This window comes from Heliangelus exortis, chromosome 20 (genome assembly GCF_036169615.1).
Source record: "Heliangelus exortis chromosome 20, bHelExo1.hap1, whole genome shotgun sequence".
Classification (NCBI taxonomy): Eukaryota; Metazoa; Chordata; class Aves; order Apodiformes; family Trochilidae; genus Heliangelus; species Heliangelus exortis.
The window spans coordinates 5,990,620-6,014,688 of NC_092441.1; the positions used below are offsets into that span (position 1 = coordinate 5,990,620).

Consider the following 24,069-nt stretch of genomic DNA (forward strand, 5'->3'; position numbering starts at 1 on the left):
GTCCTAAGTCAGCCTTTGGATTTCCTCCCTTTCTTGATCCTGTCTCGCCTCTGCAACAGCTCCGCTGGGGCTCTGCAGCCAGCCTCAGGAGCAGAAATCTCAACAAGCTCACAGTTATGTGCTGGGCTCTCAGCTGTGTGCTGCAGCCAGGAACTGGCTGGAAATCAGTTCAAAATGTTCCACTTCCAAACCCCACCCCACAACTCCTGGATCTCTCTCTTCGCACTGGCAGAAGCAGGATCTGGGGCTGTTAACTGCTTTACCTTCTCTAGTAGGAGAGCAAGGGACATCCCCTGCGTCATCGACTCACCTCTGGAGCCTCTGTCCCCAGGCAGGAGGCAAGGCAGACCCCACTCCCAGCTCCAGCAGCAGTTTCCTTGCTCTGCTACCTCACCATCCCTTCACCAATGCCCACAGCTTCATCCTGAGAGCCACATCCACCTCCTCCAAGCCTGGCACACAGTAGGACCCTGCATTTTATATCCATCCCCACGTCCCACTGCTTCCCCACAGGGTCTGCCATTGCCCCATGCTTTGTTGGACGATGCTCCACAGGGCCACATGCTGAGAAAAACCAACAACCTCTTGCCCATGACCATGGATGTGTCACACTCCACTGCTCCTAGAGAATACACAGCAGAAATTAAGACCATCTTCACTATCACCTTTCTTGGCCACCTCCTAGGTGCTACCTAGATTTGGAAGCCTTCAACCAAAACTCTGAAAATTGCAAGAGCAACTACAGCACTGTTTGTCATTGGGAGGACCCTGTAGAGCTCCCACTTTCTCCCATCCATGCTCAGGCAAACTCCTTCAAAATCATCAAGGCAAGACCCCCCCAAAACCTTCCTCTGGTAAGAGGACAAGGTGCTTCTCCCCAAATCAGCCAAGGCTAAAGACAGCCCAGGAGTCTGCTGGAAGCAGAGGTGTTTGTGGGGCACAGCAGTGCTCCCCACTGCACCCTTCAACCAAACCAGGTTGTTTTCCCCTCACTGATGACCCTGGGCCTCAGCAGAGGAGATGCTCCCCACAGAGCAGCTCCATGTTTGTTCTTCCTGACCATTTGTCTCCCTGTTGCAGAGAGGAAAACTACCTCTGCAGAGCCCTGGGCAGGCCCCCGGACACTGCTCTGCCTGGTGCCAAGGGGTTAAGCTCACAGTAAGTTCCCAAAGCCAGTTGCTTCCAACTGGCTGCTGCCTGCGGTTTGTGGGAAGGGATTTTGCTTTTTAATAACATTATAAATAGGGCTGTGTTCAGCATGCTGCAAACCCAGTCACTCTCTCCCTCCCACCCATCTCCCTCCTCTCGCTTCCCTTCCCACCACACCAATTCCAGATCTGGCCATGAATCTCTCAGCCTTCTTCCTCGGTGTCCTCAGCCTAGTGGCATGTCTTGCCCCCGTGGTGCAGGCATGTCCCCCGAGCTGCCACTGTCACGGGGGAGACCTGCAGCATGTCATCTGTGACAATGTGGGGCTGAAAAAGATCCCCAAGGTGCCCGAGCAAACCCGGCTCCTCAACCTGCAGAAGAACAACTTCCCTGTCCTGCCCACCAACGGCTTCCGTGACATGAAAAAGTTGGTGTCCCTGCACCTCCAGGGCTCACGGATCAAGGAGATCTCCACGGGAGCCTTCAGGGGGCTCAAAAGCCTGGTCTACCTCTATCTCACTGACAACCAGATCAGTGTCATAAAACCAGGAGCCTTCGATGACCTGTCTGAGCTCACCTACCTGTACCTGGACCGGAACAAGATCCCAGAGCTACCCAAAGGGCTTCTCTCTCCTCTCGTCAACCTCTTCATCCTGCACTTAGGCAGCAATAAAATCCGGGAGCTGAAACCAGGGGTCTTCAGTGGGGCTAAAGACCTGCGCTGGCTCTTCCTCTCTGACAACTCCCTCACCAACCTCCTGCCTGGGGCTCTGGAGGACGTAGAAAATCTCGCTGTCCTCCACTTGGACAAGAACCAGCTGAGCAGCTACCCTGTGAATGCAATGAGTAAGCTGAGAGTGCTGGAGGAACTGAAGCTTTCTCAGAACCCAATTGAGGTCATCCCTGACAATGCCTTCCAGTCCTTCGGGCGCTACCTGCAGAAACTCAACCTGGACAACATGAAACTGAAGAAGGTGAGTCTTTTTCCATTTGTTCCAGATAAGAAACATGGGGCTTCTGCTTTACAAAGCGCTCTGTTTGCTGTTCCTCCCTTGCAAAGGAGAGGGGAGATGCAGGTCTGCGGGGTCTGATCAGCTGGTAACACCCCTGACACAGCCCGAGGGATAAAAGAAAGTTCTCCACCCTCCTGTTGAGTTATTTTATGCAAAACCAAGTTATCTGGAGCTGATCAAACTCCTTGGAAAGGCAGCACATTTCCTCCTAAAAGCTGAAGATGACACCAGTCATTGAGAAAGGTATTTGGGGTAGGCAAAGGGACCTACACCTCCCCCCACAACTCCCAACTTTACACGTTATAAAGAAAGGTTTGTTTATTGATGCTCTCTCCAAAGGAACTCTAGCAGGATCTTACAAAGGGGCCCTGTTCCCTCTGGAGAGGAGGAGGGACATTCAGGTATCCCAAATGGCAAAACAAACCCGTTTTTCTGTCAGAAAGCACAGTCCATAGGCAGGAGCATCACACTCAGGCAATCGCTCACATTAGGATCTCTGCAATGTCAGGCAGTGCCAGAACAGAAGGAGGAACAGTGCAAGAGGAGCAGCACCTTGTTTGTAGCCTGGTGTCCTCCTAGGTGCACACCATGAGGCTGGAAAGAGGGGGTGCTGAGGTGGAGCAGAACAGTTCTCCTTGGGCTGATGCTTTAGCAGGAAGCCCAGAGGTGAAGGGCACCCAGGGAAGGCAGACCAGGGCTTCACAGCAAAGCAGCACCCACCGGGTGCAGGAAGGTGAGATGAAAAAGAGAATTCCTTAGCAGCAAAGAGCAACTCGCAGGGAGAAGCAGATCACCTGAAAGCTACTGGGTATAAAGCACACCAGGTTTTTCATGGGATATAGCATCCCAAAACACCCAGAAACTGGAATTACAACTTGACCAGGTGGAGAACAACACTACCCAAGGCCCTCAGTAGCACCCAGTCAGTATTTAAGCCCACTCTCAGCACTAACCTCTCTAGGATGGGAGTGAGCATACTCAGCACTTGAAAACAACCTGCTGACCTCTCTGGGTACAACCTTAGACATGCTGTCACAGCACTTCTCTAGACTCATTTTTAGGGCACTTTCATCATGCACAAGTCAAAAATTACAGGTTAAATGTTGCATCAGTTGCAGAGACATCAGCATCCCAAGTTATACATTGAAGTAGTTAGACTAAGCCATGCCTAAGCACTCCAAGGAATCAAGAGCACTTGGTTTGGCCAAAAACCAAGGGTTAACTACTCTAGACAGCAAAAATTACTTTCTTTTTAGTGAACAGCTCTGGACAGGACCCTTAAAAGCTATTCTGCAGCCAGATGCCTCCTTTCCTCCCTGACAGCCCGGTAAGACACCAGTTTCCAGGACCAGTACTGACAGGGGTGGCTTCTGGGCTACCTAAAGTAGAAGCTTTAGGGCTTGCTTGCTTTTCCAGGAAAACACAAGTCCCATTCCAGCTCAGAATTATGTTCAAATCCTCAAAAGTCTCCTACCCAAGCAGCCCACGCATGAACTTTGCACTGTGAGGAGACATCTAATCACAGAGGCCCCATGACCCAGAAATCACTACCAAATACTTTAAATGCCTCTGGCATCCCGACTGCAGCTTTCTGCTTCACAAAAATATTGTCCTGAGCTGTTCCCTGCACAGCTGGAAGATTTTAGAGCTGATCAAGTGCAAACCCCCTTCCCTCCATGAAGCTATCCCAGCCCATTGTGCAGCTGAGCAGGAGGAGGGGAGCCCTGGGGGTGCTGTGCAGCCCCAGATCAGAGCTCCCTTTCCCATTCCCAGCTGCATCACAGACCCACACCAGCCACCTGCAGGGCTCTGTCACCCATGCCAGGTGTCACCCACCATGTCTATCAACATGAAATGCACATCCTGGAAGCTTAAGGCATGTCCTTCTCTCTGCATAATTAATTGCAAAATAAATGACAGCAGCAACCCTCCATCTAAATCAGAGGAAAAATCTCCCTTTTCTTTACAAGCTCCTGCTCTGGCAGGCAGCACAGCAGCTGCTAGCAGCAGATCCAAACTCTTCTCATGGGGCTGGGAGAGGAATGAGCAGCTGAGACAGTGCAGCACTGTCCACACTGAGCATGGCCAGGCCAGCACCCCACTGCACAGCATGCCAGCATCTCTCTGAGCAGCTCCTCTACCAGCACAGTTAAACCTACCCAAGGTCAGCAGGGTTTGGGAGCGCAGCACCACTGACTGTCCAACAGCTACAATACTCTGGGAATCTCTTAGCTAAGCTCTAATCCTATCCAACATTGCTTAATTTGGAAGATGACAAAAGTTCACAGCTTAAAATAGTGCATTTCCTCTCTTGACCTTTGCAGCTTAGAGAACTTGAACAACCCCTGATGGTCCCACCTGAAGTGCAAGCTTATGGCCAGAACTGGGAGCACAGGTCCTTGGACTGGGGACCCAGTGAGCTCCACCAGTGTTTTGAGGAGGGGGAAAAATGGTTTGTCAGAGCCAAAGGCAGCTTTGTGCTTTGCCCATGACCACTCTCCAATTCATCCCCTCCATGGAAGTTTGTGTTGTGTTGTGTTTGCTTTCAAGAAGAAACTTTCCAACCTGAGTGACCATGGGCTGAAAAAACCCAGAGATGATACCTCAGGGAAGAGAGAAGGGGGCTGCAGAGCCAGGTCTATAACCTCTCTTCTCTCTTTGGCAGCTTTTTTTAAGGGATGCTCTCCTTTAAATCCTGCTCATGAATTGAGAGGAGACAAATCCTGCAGCATCCCTTATTAACAACCCGCTGGAAATGAGGAAAAAAAAAAAAATGGAGGAGGTTTAGGTGCTGGAAACAGCCTCTGTTTCTACACTGCTTGAATGCCAAGTTTAACTTTCCACGCGGAGCCCCCGAGCACTGCCAAAGTCTACAGCCCCTTCAGACGCCACAAACACTCCCTCCTTCAGCTGCTCCAGGACAGGCAAGGCAACAGGAGCTGGGAGGATTTCCAGCCTTGGAAAGGAATACACCCAGAAAATATCCCCATTTATAATGGAGAAGTATGGCTTAAAAATAAGAGGCCTGCCAGACCTCACTTTATTCAGGGATGTGGCTGCAAAGACAATCCTGTGTGGATTTGGCACACAGCTTTATTTAGGCAGGAGACTCCATAAACCACCATCCCAACACCTCCCTTAGGTGTCCAGAGCTTCCAGCGAGCCAGAACCCCCCCCTCCACTGCTTCTTCTCATGCTCTTTCCCTTCTCAGGCCACTGCAAGTCCAGAACAGAGGCAGTTGGGTTTGAACTCCCCATCCCTAACTCCCTGCTCCTCACCCCAAACCTTTGTGCTTCAGTTTGCAGACAACGCGTTTGCCGGCGTCACCGCGCTGAAGACCGCACACCTGGAGAACAACCGCCTGACCCAGCTGCCCCGCAGCTTCCCCTTTGACAAACTGGAGACACTGACACTCTCCAGGAACCCCTGGCACTGCAGCTGCCAGCTGGCACATCTGCGCAAGTACGGCACCACCCGCCCCCCTTCTCCTTGGGGGCACCCCCAGGGACGTCTCCCAAGCTCTGCCAGGCAAAGAGGAGGCTGCTGAAGGCTGAGCAGCTCTCCCACTCCCTTTGTGGCGTGAGTGTTGTCCAAGATGAGCTGTATCCCTCATAAATTCCTTCCTCTTCCTCCCTGTGTCCCAGGTGGCTGAAGGGCAACCGCACCCGCACCGATGAGACCTGCTCCACGCCCGCGCAGCACCGGGGACAGTCCATCAGGGACACCCCAGCCCTCCGGACCTGCAAGCTCCCCACCAAGAGGTCCAAGAAGGGAAACCGCCATTAAACACGTAAGATGGGTCACAGAGACACTCCCCACCCCCAGCTTTTAGTCTGATGTGCAGCAGACCCTGATGCCACCCGTGGTACAGGGACTTCTTTCTCCGACTTCGGTGGCACCGAAGTTTGGCTCGGAGCAGCTCATCCATCCATTCACACACCAGTGCCTCCTCTCAGAGCTATCTCCTGGCAATCCTGGGGCAGAGAATCTGCCTGGAGCACCAGGGATGGATTCAACCTTGGAAAACAAAAACAGGGCTAAAGGCAGGCCCAGGGCAGCAGCAAGGGTGAAACATGTAATTAAAGTGTCAAAACAAGGGTGGATTTAACCCACTCTTACCCTGAGCTGGGAATCACACACTTTACTTCTCTAACCAATTGGAGATGCTCCACCTTTTGCCCTAGCAAAGGTCCTCCAGGTCTGGTTTGAAATGCAGGGCAGGACACAGCTGGGAAATCTGGCTCCTATGAAGGTTGATGTCTTCCATAAGCAGTTCTCAGTCCAGCATCTGCCTTTTGGCAATTACAATTCCTATCCAAGACTCTCAGGTATTTAAAAACAAGGATTGGTGCCTTCAAATGAGTGTCCCAGAAGAGGGAGGTAGGAGACAGCAAATATTTTTTTAATAAAGTGTCCTGGGCCAGAAGGTGACTCAGAGACAGGGCTGACTTTCCCATGAGCAATGAGCTTGCTGACATCTCTAAACACAAACATCAACTGTGAAAACCTACCACACAAGCACCTTCCACAACTGGAAAACCAAGAGGATTACATTCTGCTCGCAGTAGCAGGAAAACCACATCTATCATCACTCCATCCCAAATATTTTGCTTTTCCTCATCCCAGTACAGAGCTTGTGTGGATTCCCAAGGAGTTGGGAATGGATGAGCCTGCAAGTTTGGATGCTGTTTGCTCCTTTGTTAAGTTACCTGGCACTGCACTGGATGAACAAGGGCTGTCACTGTGCCCTTTCATAACAGAAAGGACAAGGCAGAAGCCCAAACCCCAGTTATGGCCATTTGGTCCCCAGGTCACTAAAGATTTGCATAGCAGGAAGGAGAAAGTAAATTTACGACCAATGTGTCAGGGATGCCAGTGGTTCTGTGCCTTCCTAAAGTGGTTATTTCTCTTGCAGTGCCAGAGGTTTTAGGGATTAGAAATGGAAATAGCAGTCATTCCATATAAGGAAGGTAAAGTTCTCCTCTAAGGATGGAAAAACTTTGGTTTTCTAACCCACAATACTTAAATGTGTTTTATTTACAAGCCTGGCCCCTCTTAACCTTCTTGTCTTCCTGCCTGAACTCAATTTGAGTTCACTCTTCCACCATGAGAGTAATAAATCCATGACAGTAAGCCTGGTTTTTCTGTAGCCCCTTCCACCCAGCTCTCTCAGACATGTTTACAGTGCTAATGAAATAGAAAAATATTTATTCCAGTTTTGCAGAAGACGGAGCCTGGTACCCTAAGGTGCAAGTGCCAAAGTGCAGGCACACAAATGTACTCGTGTGCTGAACATGATTCTTAGGAATATGAAGTACCTCTGACTTTATCACACACCTCTGGAGAGCCTGGCAGCTTTCTCAGATGTCAGCTATGAGGGTCTGTATTTCAGGGATGACCAGAGTCTTGGGTCACTGACCACATTTCAGACTGGAGGCAATTTTGAAAAATCTATCTGACCCTGGACTTTCAAAACCAGGGCACGAAAGTAATTCACTTCTCTTGAAAATTTCACTCTTGGGTTTCTTCCTTTATGAAGGAAGTGCTCAGTGATCATCAACATTTTGGGTAAGATACTCCAGAGCCACACAGAGAGTTAGCAGAAAAGGTCAGAGACAGGACTAACCCACTCCCCTCTACAAGGGGAACTTGCAATGGCTCCCTGACTTCTAACTCCCCTCTTTCAAGTACAGGCTTCATTTATACACTGAATGTAAAAATAGACAAATGCTACAAGTTTACTGACCTGCTTGAAAAAGCCCTTAAATATATGAATTTCTCTTTTTTTTTTTTTTTTTTTCCCCTAGCAGGCCCTAGTATGGCCCGTCCTGGTGACTGGTCACTTCAACCATCAGAAAACTACTGACTTCTGAGTCCTTCCTTAAGCTTCTCCTGTCAGGAAACATTTCTGATATATCCAAACACCTCCAGCCTCCTCCGAATCCTCGCTTCTCTGCTGACTGCAGGATGGAATCCACCTTTCCAATCTTTTCCGACATCTATGTATTTTTAAAAAGGCATTTTTAAAAAACTAAACTATGCATGACCATACTAAGACAAACTAACCTAGATCCTGCCGGTAAAACACAGTCATCTTCCCCAGAAGCAACACAACTCACGTCCCCTCTCAGCAAGTTGGTCGCTGGCTCACTCCTTCCAGTGGAGTGGAAGCAGGAGGGAAGGTAGGAGCATCCCTCCCCCAGTTGTTCAATCAGGAAAATTCATCTCAAACCATGCAAAGAGACTCCTCTGCCTTCCCACGGAGAGGATCCCTGCAGGCCAGGGTTGAAGGGGAGAGGTGAAGCAATGCCCAAGAACCACCAGCCCCAAGACCCAGCTGCCCTTTCATGCCAAAGGGCAGCAAATCTCTCCAGGTTGGCCCCAAATCCTTTCAGGGAAGCATTACTGGGAAACCCCGAGACTGAAGCCACCTGAAGATGGGATTCCCTCCCACTCTGTGGGGTCTACCAAGATGCACACATGTCCAAGAGGAGAAGGTGTGTGCTGTGCAGCCTGGCTGGGGCATCCCTCTGCTCTCCACCCCCATTCCAGAGGATCTTGCAGGACACCAGGATGACTGTGGTTTATTGTCACGGCTATCACAATACCACAGTTGCAACTTAACTGTGTTTTTTAATCCTAAAGAGTTATATAAATATATGTATATTTATTCCTCTGTAACTGAGTGTAAATGACCTTTAAGAGGATAAAAAAACTCTGTCTCCTATATAGAAATCAAATTGTATATTTTCTTATGTACATCTTCTGTATAAAGCTCTTGCTGCAAAGATTAATGCACCAAGTCTCCCTGTGTCTGTCTGAGGGCTGGAGGATCAGAAGTAACACGAGACCAGTGGTACAAATATAGACTTAATCCTCTTTATCCTATGGGCAGAGCAACTGTTTGGGAGGCTTTTATTATTTCTCATTCTACAAAGCAGGAACATGTGACACCTAATGAGTCCTGAGCACTTGCAGTAATGTTTGAAAATATTTTGTGAGGCCAAACTCAATCCTATTATAAAAATAGGCAGGTGTCACCTGACAAGAGTCAGGGCAATAGTACCAGGCCTGCCCCTGGTTTTTTTCAGCTCAGCATTAAAAGCATCCAAGAAAAAAACTCCTGTCTGTCTCCAAGACAGCTCCAGGACAAATGCCCTGGACACCCCTTGTCCACAGCAGAGCAAAGTCATCCCTGGAAAGCCCTGGTGCTGGATTGAGCCAGATCTACCAACAATAAGAGCCCTGACTCCCAACTCCACGTGTGCATCCATCAGCACCTGACAGCAGTGTGACACCCAAGTTATTTCCTTTAAAGCAAACCAAAACCTGTCCATGAACCACCTCACCTGGAGCACCACTGACCACTTTGCTGCTGGCCTGTCCCCCTCCACATGCAGGACATCCTGATGCTCTTGCACAGGCTGAGGGTGCAAGGACACGTGTTGGGGCAGCAGCACACGTGCTCCAGCACGTGCTGCTCTCCTGGCAATGCAGTGCCTGGTGCTGCACGTGTGGATGGCACCATTCAGACTCAAACATGCAGCGTGCAACAAGGTTTTGTATCTGCATGCAGTCCAGGATGATGAAGGAAACCTGACAGCTCCACAGCAAGATGAACAAATGCACCCACCCATGCTTATACAAACCAGAAATGACTCTTCCATCATCATTCATCCTTGCAGCATGTACAACAGAAGGGTTTATAAGCTTTGAAATGCTCATTATTGAAACACTCAACAACACTGAATGCAACGCCTTCTCTTCTTGCAAAGCTTCCTCTCCAGATATCCCACACCACCAACAGGCAGAACCCCCACCTTCCTCCCAGCCCCTCTACCCCTCTCCACATCTCTGCCTGGCCTCACATCCACAGTCCCCCCCACACCTGATCCCAGCAGCTCCAGCACCCACTGGGCACTGCTGTGATGCAGAGATGCCCAAACTGAGGGTCTCACCATGACAAACACCACTTTTAGCTCTAGTCACAGCAACCAGAACTCACCACAGCCTCTGGCATGTGCATCTTGGTGATCATTGTCTTCATGACCTCAGGGGGAACAGGAGAACCTGCAATGACTCCTGGAATAAAAATAAAAGTACGACAGTCTGGGAAACCATTTATTTATTCCCAAGGGTGGTCCCTCAGAAGGTTCTGAGCCCCCAGAAGTGCTGGCAAGACCTTTGGGATACACTGGTTCCAGTCATAAGACTTTGTGCTTGTGGACACGGGTCCTACTTATTCTAGAAGCAAAGGCTGCAGCAAGGCTGGTTTGTCTGAATGAATTAAGGGTTGGAAGAGCTGACTCATTTCATTAGGAAAATAAACTCTACAGCACAAACCTAGTCCAAACTACAGTTCCCCAAAAGGAAAGATTTAGAGCAGAAAGATGCATAGATTTTCAGCAGGACAAACACTCCCATTGATCATCACCACCATAAAACCAAAACCGTTTCTTCCTGCCTTGCACAGAGCAGCCCTTTTGGGAGAGGGAAGATCACTTTTTCACCTGTTCTGTCTTAGTGTGACAGAGTTAAAGAGCTGGTTAATATACAGGCTTTGCTGGGGAACAAGGTGAAATAGGAACATTTCTCACATTGCAGAGGTAATTTGGTAATCTGCTTAAATATTTCTTCATGCTCCAGCACCACTTTCTCTCCATGCTGTTACTGCCTCAAAAGGTCTGGTGGTCTCCCTACTTTGGCTCAGATATTTCTGAGGCTGACTGCGACAAGAGAGGAAACTGCAGAACGTTATCACATCCTCTCCAGCACCTAAGATAAAGGACTTCAAAAATCGGGCAGGAAACTTCAGAGCAGAGCAATCACGGCACAGCTCTGCTTTGGGGACTGCGCCAGCCTAATGCACACAAAGCATCTGCTGCCACTCCGTGGTGGCTGCTGAGACCACAGCCAAGCACAACCAGGCTTCCCAGCACCCCGACCTAGCAGGTGAAACAAAGTTCCTTCCCCAGTCTTCTTTAAAATGGAAGAAATATTAACAATCCATAATTCTTGAAGGAAAGAAAACACAGCATCAAATGTACCGTGAAACACAAGGCTGGTGCAACTAAACTACTCCCTCCTGAAAAGCCATTTCCTTGCAAAGCTTCACCCAGTCTCCCAGCAGGGAACCAGCAATATCCAGTTTCTCAGGATTTTTCCATTTGAGCTGTCAGACTTACCTCCCCGGAGACTTGACAGATCGTAGGAGTCAAAGTTGGGCTGGGAGAGCATGTCTATAAACATGGTTGGAGTGCCAAAAAGAAAGGAGCACCTGCAGGAAGGGGAGAAAAAAGGCAAAGCTGCAGAGCTGGAACCAGGGGCAGCCTCAGCTCAGCACCACGTCCCATCCCACTGTGTGCAGGGCCATGGAGCAGCAGCACAGAAGCAGACACAGCAGGTATGTTCCTCGTCAGTGCACATACACATCTTAGATATAATATATAAATACATATGGATACACAACAAAATGGGGGCGTGGGGTTTCTTGGGTTTTTTGTTTTGTTTTTCTGAGGTTTTTGTTTGGTTTTTTGTTGTTATTGGTTTTTTTGGTTGGCTGGTTGGTTGGTTTTTTTTAACAAGCTACAGGTGAAGAACAAGCTGGAAACAGATCTATCTCAGCAGCAGAGCTGGACTTGGGGAGAAGCTGGGCAGGTGGTTATGTGTAAAAACACACCAGCCACAGCAAAGCAGGAAAACACTGCTTCCCAGCCAAAGCCTACAGTGGCCTGGAGGCCTCCTTATTTTTGCAAAACCAGAGATGTGGCAAACCCCTCTGCACAGCTGCAAGGCAGGATTTAGGCTGCTGAAGGGCAAGCAGGTGCACCAGCAAACCTCCTCTCATGGGAAGGGAGAGCAGGAGGAGTGTCCTGGCAGGTGAGAGGAGGGGAGGAAGCAGCAGCACGGGATGAGCTCCTCTGCAGCAGGGCACAGACAAACCCTCACTTCTCTCGGGACACGGCCTCCAGTGCAGCCTTTGCCTCGAAGCTGGGAGATGAGAAGATGCAGGAGGAGCCGTGCAGAGCCATCACCATGCAGCCTCCAACTGAGCCCAGGCAGTGGTAGAGGGGTGCAGGGATGCCACAACGATAGTCCTGTGAGCAAGGCAAAGACAACCCTGAGAGGGGATCCTCCAGCCCATCACTTGCCCACCTCCTTGCTGGAGCTCAAAGAGGGGGTTTCACTGAGCAAGGTGAAACTGGAAGTCTGACATCTGTGTGCCCGTTTGGTAGAAACACAGTGCTGAGGCTTTTTGCCTTCAATAAAAATCAGATTTCTATGTCAAAATTTCATTCTCTGTTTCTTCAATGTCTTCTCTTCACTGGAATGTTCAGTCTGGTGTTGCTTATACATTTATTTCATGCAACACAAGAAGGGTGGTAGTGCTATGACATGCATGAAATATGCAGGACTGTGAACATGCTGTTAATTTCATTCCATTTTTAAAAACACCAAAGGCTCTGAAGACTGATTGAAATAACCCATCTTTTTTTCCTGGATCAAAGCTGTTGTGTTAGAAATTACTACTTCAGAACTTCAAAAGAAAACATTTGCCTTTAACAACTTTTTAAAGGACTACAAATAAAAAGATCAGATCCTGAAAAGTGTAATGAGACTGTATAAATGTTGTGAAATTAAGCTGTGTAAAAAAGAAAACTGAACCCTCATTCAGCAGAATTCAAAGCTAACATCCAGAGTCTTGTAGTTATTTGAAATGAGTATTCACCAAATTGAAAAGTGATTCACTTCACAGTTTTTACCCCATAAAAATGTGTTGTTGGGTTTTTTTCCTCAAAAAAACCAAAACCAACAACTTCCCATGAAACTAAAACGAAAGTTCAAAGAAACTCCATTGGAATAACAAATGTTATCCCTAAACATCCCTTACAGCAGAACATCCTGCCCTCTGCTGAGCAAGCACCAACACCCTCCACGTGCATGGTCTTTCTGTGGCAGGGGAGACCCCCCCAGGCCCCACCTGCTCAGTGATCCCCAACCTCTGCCCGATCAGGTTGGCATTATTCACAATGTTCCCATGAGAGAGGGTGGCTCCTTTGGGGCTTCCTGTTGTCCCCTGAAAGACACAGAGCATTCTACAGTAATGCCATCTTTTCTGAAGACAAGGTATTTTTCTTCTTTAACAGCATCAGAATCCCAAACCAGACAAAAAACCCCACAAATGGTCCCACATTTTAGTTGAACAGAATTCACATGACACCCTCTCATCTCCTTCAGTCCCTGAACAAAGGGCTGAGCAGAAAAAATAGAAGCAGCAAGGGGAAATATGAGGATTTCCTCCATCCTACAGCTGAACACAGAACCAGGGCTTGGTCTCAGGGCAGAAGGCAAAGGAAATGGCACACAGCTTTCCCTGTGTCCCCAGTGAGGAACCCAAACACAAGGTATGGAGTGGGCAGGAGCACCTACTGAAGTGAACTGGATGTTGATGGGTTCATTGCAGGACAGGGTCCCCTGCACAGCTCTTAACTGCTTCATGTGGCTGCTGTCCCCAGCCTGCATCACTTCATCCATGTGGAAGGTGCCTGGCAGCTTGGAGTCCACTGTGACAACAATGGATAAGTCAGGTAGCCTGGCAGAGAGAAAAATGCCAAAATTTCATCAGCAACAACAGAGCAAGGAGAAAACTGCCCAGTGCAGACTGGTCAGGAGAAAGCTTTAGGACAGTGTAATTTGTTCCTGAGAAGACCCTGTGTGGGTCCTTCTTCTAGCACAGCCTTTGCAGCTGAGAGGACACAAGGCAGGACACAGCTGAGAGGTCAGTGCAAAGACATCAAATGTCCCTAGCTCACCTTTTGCTCTTTATTCCTCCTGGACTGGATTTTTCTAGCTCAGGACATGACTGCTTTAGAATATCATAGTACTTCTGTGTTTTAAACTGGGTGGGAAACACCAGTGCCTTACAGCCAACCTGTGAAGGGAGACAGAAACTCATAAAAGGTCACATTGGCTTTGATGTTGGGAACATGTCAAAACAGAAAATCACCTTTATCCTGGCCCAAATCAGGACATGATGAGGAGCAGTCACCACCTACACAGGAATGTGCACAGCCCTGTGTCCCCCACAACGTGCTTGAGACATTAACACTGCACTAGGATTTTCTCCATGGTTTGCTCTGTAGCTCAGCAAGCTATCTCTGGACTAAATCTGGAGATTTTTAACTGTTCCCAACAAGAGCCATGATATGTTGTAGCTTAAAGATTCACTGCAGAGCAGTGAATGCACAGAGAGGATGCAGCTGCCACTCCCCCAGGGCTGGGGACACGCTCCAGCAGGGAGGTTCACACCAGGCAAACCAAGCCCTTACACCTCTGCACCCATAAAACCCCACCAGCACAGGGCAGGGTGCTGTTCCTGCACACCCAGCACCCCAAGCCAGGAACACAGAGGGTGCTGTGCTGTGCTCTGCTCCTCCCTGGCATCTGGGTTAGGGCAAGCTGGTTGCTTTTTGCTGGACAAAAGAGTGGAGCTGCAGCCTTGGGGTTCCCTCTTCTCCCAGGTTCCAGGCTCCTGATGATTGTGTGCACAAGACAAACAACAGATTTTTCAGCTTAGGAATCCCAGCAGTAACAAAAAGCTCAGTCTCAAAATATGAAGGAAAAAAAAAATAATTAGAGCTGATCTGAAATGAGGATTTTTGAGGAACTCTGGAAAAACAAGAAAACTTATAGACTGCCTCTCAGGTCAAGCCAAGACTTAGTTGTGTTGTTTTTTTTTTAAGGTGTTCCATTTCCTAAAATTTTTCCACCTCTTTCTAAAGCATTAGCTGTTTTGAAAATTAAAACATTTTTTCATTAAACCTTTACATCTACATAATCCTGAAACAAAGAACTCTTAATTACTTCAGGCATTTCTATTTCTTTCTTAGTAGAAAAGATGTGCTGAATTTGACCCAGATTTGCACACTGCTTTCATCTTCCAAAAATATGCATTCTTGTCAAATCAACTATTTACATAAATTATTTTCTCAGCTGTTTTCATTATTTTCCCAAGGTCCATGAAATAAGGAGACAAAGGCTATGCCAATAAATCATTTGTAAGTACTCTCTGGGGTTGGTCAGAAGACAAACAGTTGCTTTGTTATCTGCAATAGTCTGCCCAGAGTTACACACACAGAGGAGAAAAGTCTCCCTTCATTGCTACAAATGCTCCACTTTCCAGACAAAGCAAGAACTTGGATGGTGCCAGGAAGACCCAGAGGTGGTTCCCTCTCTTCTACTATCAACCTTTGATTTAAAGCTGAACAAACCACAGTTGAGCAAGATGGCTTCTTAATCCTAAATTTAATTTTTAGCCCTCAAGTGCTCATTAACCTGAATTCCTCTTTACTGGGGCTAAGGAGGCAGAACAGTTTAAACTGATTTGTGCTCTGCACATTGCAAACTCACACCCAGGCAGGTACAGGAGGGCAGCTGAGGCAGCAAGGACCAGGCAGCAGAAAGATGTCAAACAGTGGCAATACCTAGGACTTAAACCAGGTTAAATACAAGGCCAGAGAGGTCTAGGAGAAATCTGGAAAGAAGAAATCAAGCAGGCTGGTCCTTTCTGAGCCTTCCTCCTTTCTACTCTGACATCCCAGATGGTGATTTTTGTCCCAAGGAGGAGGTGAGCAGGATGGCACTGAGCTGGGGAGGGCAGCTGCTCAGTGCTCTCTCTCCCACTCAGGCTGGAGCTTGAGTGAGAGCAAGTTAGAACTAATGTAAGCCAGATGTTGACCTTAGAGATTGCAGCAACACTCTGTTACTACATAAATTTTGCTGTCCTGGCTGCCAGCTCCTCGGGTAGTGCCCCTGTCAGATATTTAATCTTGCCTGGTTTTCCTCATTCCCCAGTAAATGACTGCTGGCATCTGTGTCTGTCACTGGTGTGCATGGTTGTGAGCAGAGAGAGAAGGATGAGAAGGCTGCAGAAGTCTCCATCAAACAGGCAGGGTGGCAGCCACAGGAACAGCAAGGGCAGCAGCTCATGTACTGTGTCCCCACTCCCCCCCTTAACAGAGAGCTGCTTGTATCCCTTCTCCCAACAAATCCATCAGCAGCACCAGCAAGTGCCTTACAAACCTTCCTGAGGACAAACTCCAACTCAAGGGCCTGGTAGCCTGGATTCACAGATACCTGAAGAGAGAGAAATGAGAGGGCTGATCAGAGTTACTCTTGCCTTCAAAAAAACCTCTCTGGGAAAGTTCTCCCAGGGACAAGCCACACTCAAAACCTCTTCTTCAACATGCAGAAGTAAAAGCTCACCACCACAGGGAGTTCAGCAGAAAAATCTTGAGTTTTCATGAAAGAAAGCAACGAAAGAGAGCTTTGTGAGATCACTCAATCAAAACACAGTTCCAGGAACAGAAACCAAACCTCCTCTCTCCCAGACAGACATTCAAGCCACTAAACTGAAGACTCAAAGCTCAAGTGCAACTCAGGTTTCTTGATGGACACCCATGAAACTACCACCTTTCTCCTGCCCAAATCCTTCACACAAGCTGCACTGGCCACTGGAACTGGGTTCACCATCAAGTTCACACTGAGCCATGCTCAACCACCCTGCTAGAATGGTGGGATGAATGATGAAGAAGAAAGCAAAGCAGAAAGAAGCAGGGTGCAGTCCTTACCATGGTGCATTTGGTGAATATGCCAAGCCATAATAGCAAATATAATTTGGCTTTTAAGGATATGCAGCTTGGGCTAAATTTTTACATGAGCATTTGCACCACAAAGCAATGCAGACCCTAATTAGAAGAGATCTTATCAGCTGGTAACTGGTAAGGACAGCAGCATGAGACATAAAAATGCTCCTATGGGTTCATCTTCTACCATCAGGTGCTGCAAACTAGTTCACAGAATTCCAGTTTTTGTTGCTCCTTTTTCTGCAGATTGCTTTCCTGTGCCATGGAGGGCTGCACAGAGTTTAAGTACCAGATTCAGTGACAGCCAACATGCTGGGTGAGAGCACAGAAAAAAAGAGACAACAAACTTGACTCTCTGGTCTCTCCTATTGCTTCTTCACCATTTCCTTCCCCAACAGACTGCTAAAAAAAGCAAACCAAGACACAGCAAAATCCTTACCAGGATGATTCCTGCCTGGGCAGTTGCAAACTGCATGAGAACCCACTCATATTTATTGGGGCCCCACATCCCCAGACGGTCTCCCTTCTTCAGGCCAAGAGCCAGAAGCCCAGCTGCAGCCCTGTCCACCTGTAAAATACAAGAAAAGAGACTGAGGATCACACAGGGGATACAGTAGCTGTTGTTAATCTCCAAGCACTGCCTCTTGGGGAAAAAGCATCATCATTTCAACTGAAATTGGACAGAATGTATCTCTGCTGCATAGTTCTGCAGCCTACTGCTGCAGCAGCATCTTCTGAGTCCCAGGCCAGCCCCTGATTTGCAAGTTGACTGAAAGGATAAAGGTAACACACATGGAACAGTACAGCAAACCAGGAAGGAAACCAAAACAGGCAATTATGTACAAAGAGTTGCAAACTAATTCTTGCCCAAATGCTCTTCAGTGTCCAGATCCTCATGAGCTCAATTTAGGACTAATCTGTACCCACACATTGGGCCCATCCACACTGGTGAATCTGCCTTTGCTTCCCCCTAAAGAACTCAGGTGAAGAAAACTGTATATCAAGTGATTTTTATTTTTTTTTAACCAGTTTGGGGTTCCTATCCTCATCAACTGGAATTCAGCTACTATGTTAACTTTACTTTATTTTGCAAGAGCATGCTTCAGGTGTGCAGATCAGCTGTGCATACAGATATTCTGAGGTATTCAGGAAAGTATTTATAGCTTTTGCTATGTTCTCAAATGAAGTTGTGAAATCTGCCTTGGAGCAGATATCTGAGGTATAGCTAGGCTTTGAATCACAGCCTCCTCTTTAAAATTGGGGTGAGCACAGCTAATCTCATTTATCTGAAAAGATGTAACCAAAATGCTAGTAAATCTTAAAAAAACCCCACCCAAATAATTATTCCTATCCAAGATCATACAATCCATTTAATAGAAACTTTCCAGGTAGTTACCTTGAAATGCTGTCCCTCCATTCAGAATACCTACAAACACTCATTTGTATGTAATGCACAGACATACATCCACATGCAGAGATGCACCACATGTTTTCACATATGATATTGAAACCAAATCCTTGACTCAGCTCAGCTGCTTTTATGCTTGGGCTAGAAACCTCCATGCACTCAGGACCTCTTACAGTCAGAGCAAAGTGAGTAATAAAAGAGCTGAAGCCTACTCCTGCAGAGAAAAACACCATGACTCAGCCCCTAATGAATCAGATAGAGGTGACAATTTTTAAGGATGGAGGTTACTCTGGGATATTCAGCCAGCCTTGTGCATCCACTGCCTTCTCCCTTTAATCCTGAGACTCCAAGAAGGACAAAGGCAGCTCGCACTCATCGTGTTTGCTGTTAACCTCCGTGCAGAGCCAGGGTGAAGATCCACAGAGGACACATCTTCCTCCTGAGCTGAGTGATCAAATCATCTGCCATTTTCCATCATACCTGCTGCTGCCATTATCCACCCACCCAGGCTCTCACCTCCTCTTTGAGCTGAGCAAACGTCTTCCGAATCCCATCTCGGCAGAAGACCACGGCGTCACGCTCAGGAAACCTCTCCGTGGTCTCATCCAGGCACTGCCCCATGGTTTTGGTGAGAAGGGGGGTGTCTGAGGGCCCCCCCACATAGCTGCTGGTCACCCTGTGGGAGGCAGAGGGCACTGCTGTGTGCAGGGCACTGTGAAAGAAAAGGGAAAGAGGAGATTCTTTAAGGTAACCCCACCAATCCAGTCCTCTCAGCCTGAAAGGATTATCAGCCTGACAAAAAATACCAGGAGCACTCCATGCACATTCCTGCACTGGTGGGACCACAGGCAGATGCTTCTATAAGTCAAGATCAGGAAAATCTCCCAAAATACCTGGAAAACATGTAAAGCAGACTGGGGGCCCTGAGCAGATGGTCCAAGTGCACCCACCCAGACCTAACCAGACCAGCAGGCAGAATCAGTAAGATGAGGAGCTACCAGCAAGATGAGCTTCTCTGCCTCCTTTCCTGCTCCCAGCTCCTCCCTCCCCACCTCAGGAGATGACCAGGAAGGGGTGGTGAAGTGACTCTTGTGGAGTGCATAGCTCAGAAGTAATACCCCAAGTTTGCAGATTCAGTGTATAATGAGGGAGATCCCTGCCCTAGAGAGGAAAAAGAGATCAGCCCAAACTCAATTTTCACCCATTTGCTATGGGCTCAATATTGCACAAAGACTTGGTGCTATTTATCACAAAATTTGGGTTTCTGCCCTCAAGAAACAAGACCTAGCATGCCATTACTTCCTTATAAGGTAGAATTCAGCCTGGAGATAAATACAAGACAAGATTTTACCTTCCAGAGGTAGGGAAAGTTTTGCTCTGAGCTGATAAAACAGCCTGACTCTCTTTCCTCAGCTGTTTTCTGGGAGATGGAAGGTTGTGCAATTCCCACTTACTCTGTTCAGATGTCCCTCCTAACTCTGCTCTTGAGCAACACACATCAAGGCTGTAAGGGCTGCCCAAGGAGGGAAAGGGAGGATGGATACTAAAGTGAAATTATTTTTTATTGCTTGAGATCGCAGCACACAGATAAGCTAGGAGATGGAAGAAAGCTCTGCAGAAGAACAGCCTTTATAAATATAGGTAATATATTTAAAAAAAAAAAAAAAAAAAAAAAAAAAAAAAAAAAAAGTTGAAAAACCTCTCCCTAGTCCAAGGGAAGGACAAATGCTCCTGATAAAGCAGCAAAAGGCATTGCAGCCACTCCCGTTTGAAATGTCAACCAGAGAAGCCACTGTCCCATGGCCTTAGGGCAGTCTCAGAGAAGCAGCTCCAGCTGCTTATGCAGGCAGACCAGGAAACTGCAGGCTGTTCGCAACGCTGTCTGATGGAGGCAACCACACTCAGACCTCTCTGAAGCCAAGATGCCTCTAATTTCAGTAGAGCCTGTCCCTAAACACTCTGTTTTTCTGCCAGCAAAGTCCCTGCTCGCTCCTGCAGCCTGAGAAGGCTGGAGGGGTCAGAGAGCAGCTGCTGACCTGGTTGCGCAACAACACTTTCCCTGAGCACTGTCTCAGGGGTCATGGGGAGCCAGAGAGGCTCAGTGAGAGCAAGTCAAAAGAAGCATTTCACGGACTGTGCAGTTCCTCTGGGGATACCATCCAAGGAACAAATTGGTTATAAAAAAAATGTGGCCATTGTTGCAAAACACAATTCACCCTCCACCTCTTCCTATGGCGCTTCCGGTACTGCTGGAGGTAAAAGAAGGCCAATGATCTGATCTTAGAGCAGCTCTGATTTCCCTGCCTCAGCTGGAGAACAGCAAATAAAATTCTGCTTGCTCTTGGGTCTCTGTGTAGACTGTTAAACACTACTCTTGGAGAGTACATGCCTTCTGCTGGCAACACATCCTAGCAGCAAACCAGCCTCATCAGCAGAGGCAAAGAACTGACCAGGCCCCCCTCAAACCCCAGAGCACCCCAGTGCCTGCCACCACCCTGCCCACCCAGGGGTCTGCAGGCACTGGGACACTGCCTGACAAAGTGCACGAGTCAGAGCCCTGGAGGAGGATGGAGAAGCTCTTTGATACATTAGTGCAATCCAGACGGAGCTGGTGCACAAAGCAAGTTCAGCCCCGGGTCACACATTCCCATCCCTCTGCACAGGGCTTGTCCCTGCCCCTGGTCCCCTCTGCAGAGCCAGGGGATGCAGCCCATCTTCTACCATTTTGGAGGAGTTTTAGGGGAGTCAAATGACAGTGACACACATCGAGAGTGAGACCTCCAGCTGAACATACCCTCCCTGCATGCAGCCACCCACACTGCTCTGCAGCTGCCCTATAGCCCCTGTCCCACATCACACATGGCCTCCATCCCCTAGAGCCACCATCCCTGTCCCTACAGCCCCCGTGCCCTATAGCGTCCTGCTCCCTCTCACCACGACCCCCTCTGCCTCATAACCCCACCCATACCATCCATTCCCTCTCCCCTCTGGCACTCCATCCCCTACAGCCCACCTTCCCCTATCCCCACAACCCTTCAACTCCTACAGCCCCGGTCCTCACAGCCCTCCATCCCTTATGGTCCTCCATGCCCTATGGTTCTCCATCCCGGCCCTACCTGCCCGGTGGTCCCCCCCGCCGCAGGAAGAGCAGCCCTCGGTGGGACAGCGCTGCCAGCCGGGCCGTGGCCATGCCTGTACCGGCGGCACCACCCGGCAGGCAGCCCGGACCGGCTCTCGATACGCGGGGGCGGTGCGTTGGGCGAACCCGCCCCGGACCCGCTCCCGCCCCGCTCGGGGGCTGCGACTGACCGGAGAGGAGGAACCGCCGGGACGCGGGGGATGGAGGGGTGGGGGCTCAGGGCGGGCAGGCAGAGCAGAGACAACACCCACCACCCCCACCCCCCGCACACAGCTCACACCGCACAGACCCAGCAGAACACCCGCCTCATCCTCTGCCAGCTTCCAAGCCTCCCCATCCTCCATTATCTCTTTTTCTAGAGTGCCCCATCAGCCTTTTTCTGCCCCACACCCCAAAAGCCCACGCCCAGCTGGAATGGACTGAGAAGCACGGTGATCAGCACCACTTGCTTCCACTTTTCTTCATCTCTGTCACCCTGTGAGTCACTAATTGCTTTCCGGACCTATCCACTTAATGAGTTACCACAGTTACCACCGCGCTGATCCCTTTGGGTACTCACTGGCTGCCTATACCTCGCTGTGGGAGGAAGAGAGACCAGATGGGAACTGCAGCTGCCCCAGAGCCAGCCTGAGGTGGGCACCCAGGCAAGGCATGGCCGTCTAAGTTTAGAGGCAGGAAGGATTTTCCCCACCGTGTGTGTTGTTCACAAGGAGCTGGTTTGGTGGCAGCTGTGACATGGTGTTCTTTGGTAGGGCAAAGTTGAGATTTCTGTCTTACAAACATGAAAAATTGGCCATGGCTGGCACTGAGTAAGGCAGGCCAGAAACCTGCTGAAGGTCTAGGAATGCCTCCAGGCCAGATCGTGCCCCCAGGACCACAGTAGGGATGGTCAGGATTAGATCAAGTGTTCATCCCACTTCCCTCAGCAGTTCCTGCTCCCTTCTCCTTGCTAACATTCTTCCAACCTTCTTCCCACAGAGAAAGTTTTGCCCTGGGGTTACAGCTTCTCTGTCTCAGGGCAGTTTGAGGTCTTTTTAAGCACACCCAGGACCTCTAGTTAGATGCCAGTCCCACTGAAATCAGCAGCTAGGTGAGAGTATTCTTTTCTGCAGATTATGTAAGTCTGTATGGCATTCGTGACCAGAAGTTATCCTTTCACTGTTCCAGCTCAGAACAATTATCTTCATACTGCAGGAGTGTTGAAGTGTGCTCAGTATTGTATAACCACAGAGGAAAAAAAACCCATCTGTGATCCAAAACCTTTAGTAAATAAAAATGAAACTGACTTTCAGTTTGATCTTCCCACGTTTCAACCATTAGCTGACAGGGTGAATCCTGGTTAGGTATTAAACCAAGAATTATGCAGAAGTGAATGTGACCTTTACATTTGGGTACATTTGAGACTGTCAAAGCAAAGGCAAGCTGAACCCGTAACACCTCTTATACCATTGAGAAAGGTGTCATTTATGCTAATGAAGAGTTAAAAATCAACTTTCAAGTTAATCCCAAGTAAGCAGGTAGGTTTTGTAACAGATCTACTCCCTTATTTCCTTCTGCTGACAGCCAAAAGCTCTTTTATTTCCATAAACCCCAAGCCCTGAAGTGCATATTTTAGTCTCTGCAGCACCACTTGGACAGAGGCCTTTTAAGCAATGCAGAGGGGGTTTGCCCCCACCCCCAAGGCCCCTCTGGGTTTTGCCCTCAGGAGCAGGATCCTATGTGCCCCCGAGTTGGAGAAGGCAGCAGGGAGCTGTGCAGCTGCTCTGCACCTCACTGAGCCCCTCACTGCCTTGGGGGAACGTGGGCTAAGACAAGTGGCTGCTCTCCTGGTGTCCATGATCTGGCCACAGGAGTTTTCCCTGGAGCAGATCATCCTCCAGCCCTTCCTTGCCCCCCAAATATTTTTGTGAAAAGCTAAGGCACAGGAGAGGTTGCACAACTCACTTTTTTCATGCGAGGGCTCTGATTTCAGTTCACTTTTGGAGGAACAATAACCTGCTCCAAGAAACTTCTGCAATTCTCGGACACGAGTCCATCAGCCTCATGCAGATTTTGTTACGTGAGGCAAAGCCTTGTTTGCTGTTTTGGGGTGCCCTTTGCTCTGAGATTCCCATGGTCTCAGTTACCCCCATGATGAGCTAAATCAGCTCTCTGGGTGCTAGAAGAGACCTACTGGCAACTTTAAAATCTTAGCAGGCAGTAGCTGTGCTGGCACAGGAAAAACATCCTTGCAAGGTCCTGTGCATCACGATTTGCAGAGGGGTCACAAAATTCAAGGTTAGTACTCACTGGAATCCCATTACTGGGTAATACTAATTTGGCTCTGCTCCAGGCTCCTTTTCTCTTTCCCTGACTTTCTCAGCAGCGGGTCAGTCGAGACAAGAGCGTGCTCAGCGCCGGAGCTTTGGATCAAAGCAGGCACAGTAATTGCACATCACTCCCCGGGAAGAGACATCTTGGTGTGAGAGCCCCACACAAAGGGAACTCAGGACGCTGAGTACGGAGCCTCCGAGGAGGCTGAAGCCGCCGGATCTGCCCTCGTAAAAAGCGGTAGGGATTGCTCGGGATTTGGGTTTGCATTGGGGTTAGCAGGCATTAAGTGGTTGTTTTCTCGCGGGTGGCTGTGTGCCCGCTGAGATGAGGGGGTGCAAACCTCACCCAGCAGAACCGGGCTGGGGGATCCCCATCCCTGGGCCGAGCGGCTCCTGACCACT

General features: G+C 48.9%; 2 protein-coding genes across 6 annotated transcripts in view; one reads left to right on the forward strand and one right to left on the reverse strand.

The window, feature by feature from the left end:
• ACSF2 (acyl-CoA synthetase family member 2) overlaps positions 1-23,859 on the reverse strand; it is a 34,878-nt gene extending 11,019 nt beyond the window's left edge. The window contains exons 1-10 of one of the 4 annotated variants that reach the window (XM_071764244.1): positions 23,645-23,859; positions 18,733-18,928; positions 17,248-17,376; positions 16,246-16,299; positions 13,977-14,095; positions 13,594-13,756; positions 13,145-13,240; positions 12,112-12,260; positions 11,349-11,440; positions 10,169-10,245 (exon numbers count right to left, since the gene is read on the reverse strand). In XM_071764244.1, the coding sequence (XP_071620345.1) occupies positions 10,169-10,245; positions 11,349-11,440; positions 12,112-12,260; positions 13,145-13,240; positions 13,594-13,756; positions 13,977-14,095; positions 16,246-16,299; positions 17,248-17,376; positions 18,733-18,928; positions 23,645-23,655 (1,086 nt within the window). In that variant the 5' untranslated portion in view covers positions 23,656-23,859. Of the gene's footprint in view, positions 1-10,168; positions 10,246-11,348; positions 11,441-12,111; positions 12,261-13,144; positions 13,241-13,593; positions 13,757-13,976; positions 14,096-16,245; positions 16,300-17,247; positions 17,377-18,732; positions 18,929-19,109; positions 19,136-21,332; positions 21,529-22,615; positions 22,638-23,644 lie in introns of those variants that run through there. The other 3 variants (XM_071764246.1, XM_071764242.1, XM_071764243.1) reach the window with 3 other exon arrangements.
• CHAD (chondroadherin) lies at positions 1,253-8,961 on the forward strand. 2 transcript variants are annotated; one of them, XM_071764259.1, is made up of 4 exons: positions 1,253-2,123; positions 5,462-5,625; positions 5,808-5,953; positions 7,974-8,961. In XM_071764259.1, the coding sequence occupies exons 1-3, from the start codon at positions 1,344-1,346 to the stop codon at positions 5,947-5,949; spliced, it is 1,086 nt and encodes a 361-aa protein (XP_071620360.1). In that variant the 5' UTR covers positions 1,253-1,343; the 3' UTR covers positions 5,950-5,953; positions 7,974-8,961. The 2 variants fall into 2 exon arrangements, with proteins under 2 accessions (XP_071620360.1, XP_071620361.1); XM_071764260.1 differs by having other exon boundaries at positions 1,316-2,123; positions 7,971-8,961.
• Positions 23,860-24,069: the final 210 nt, after the last annotated feature.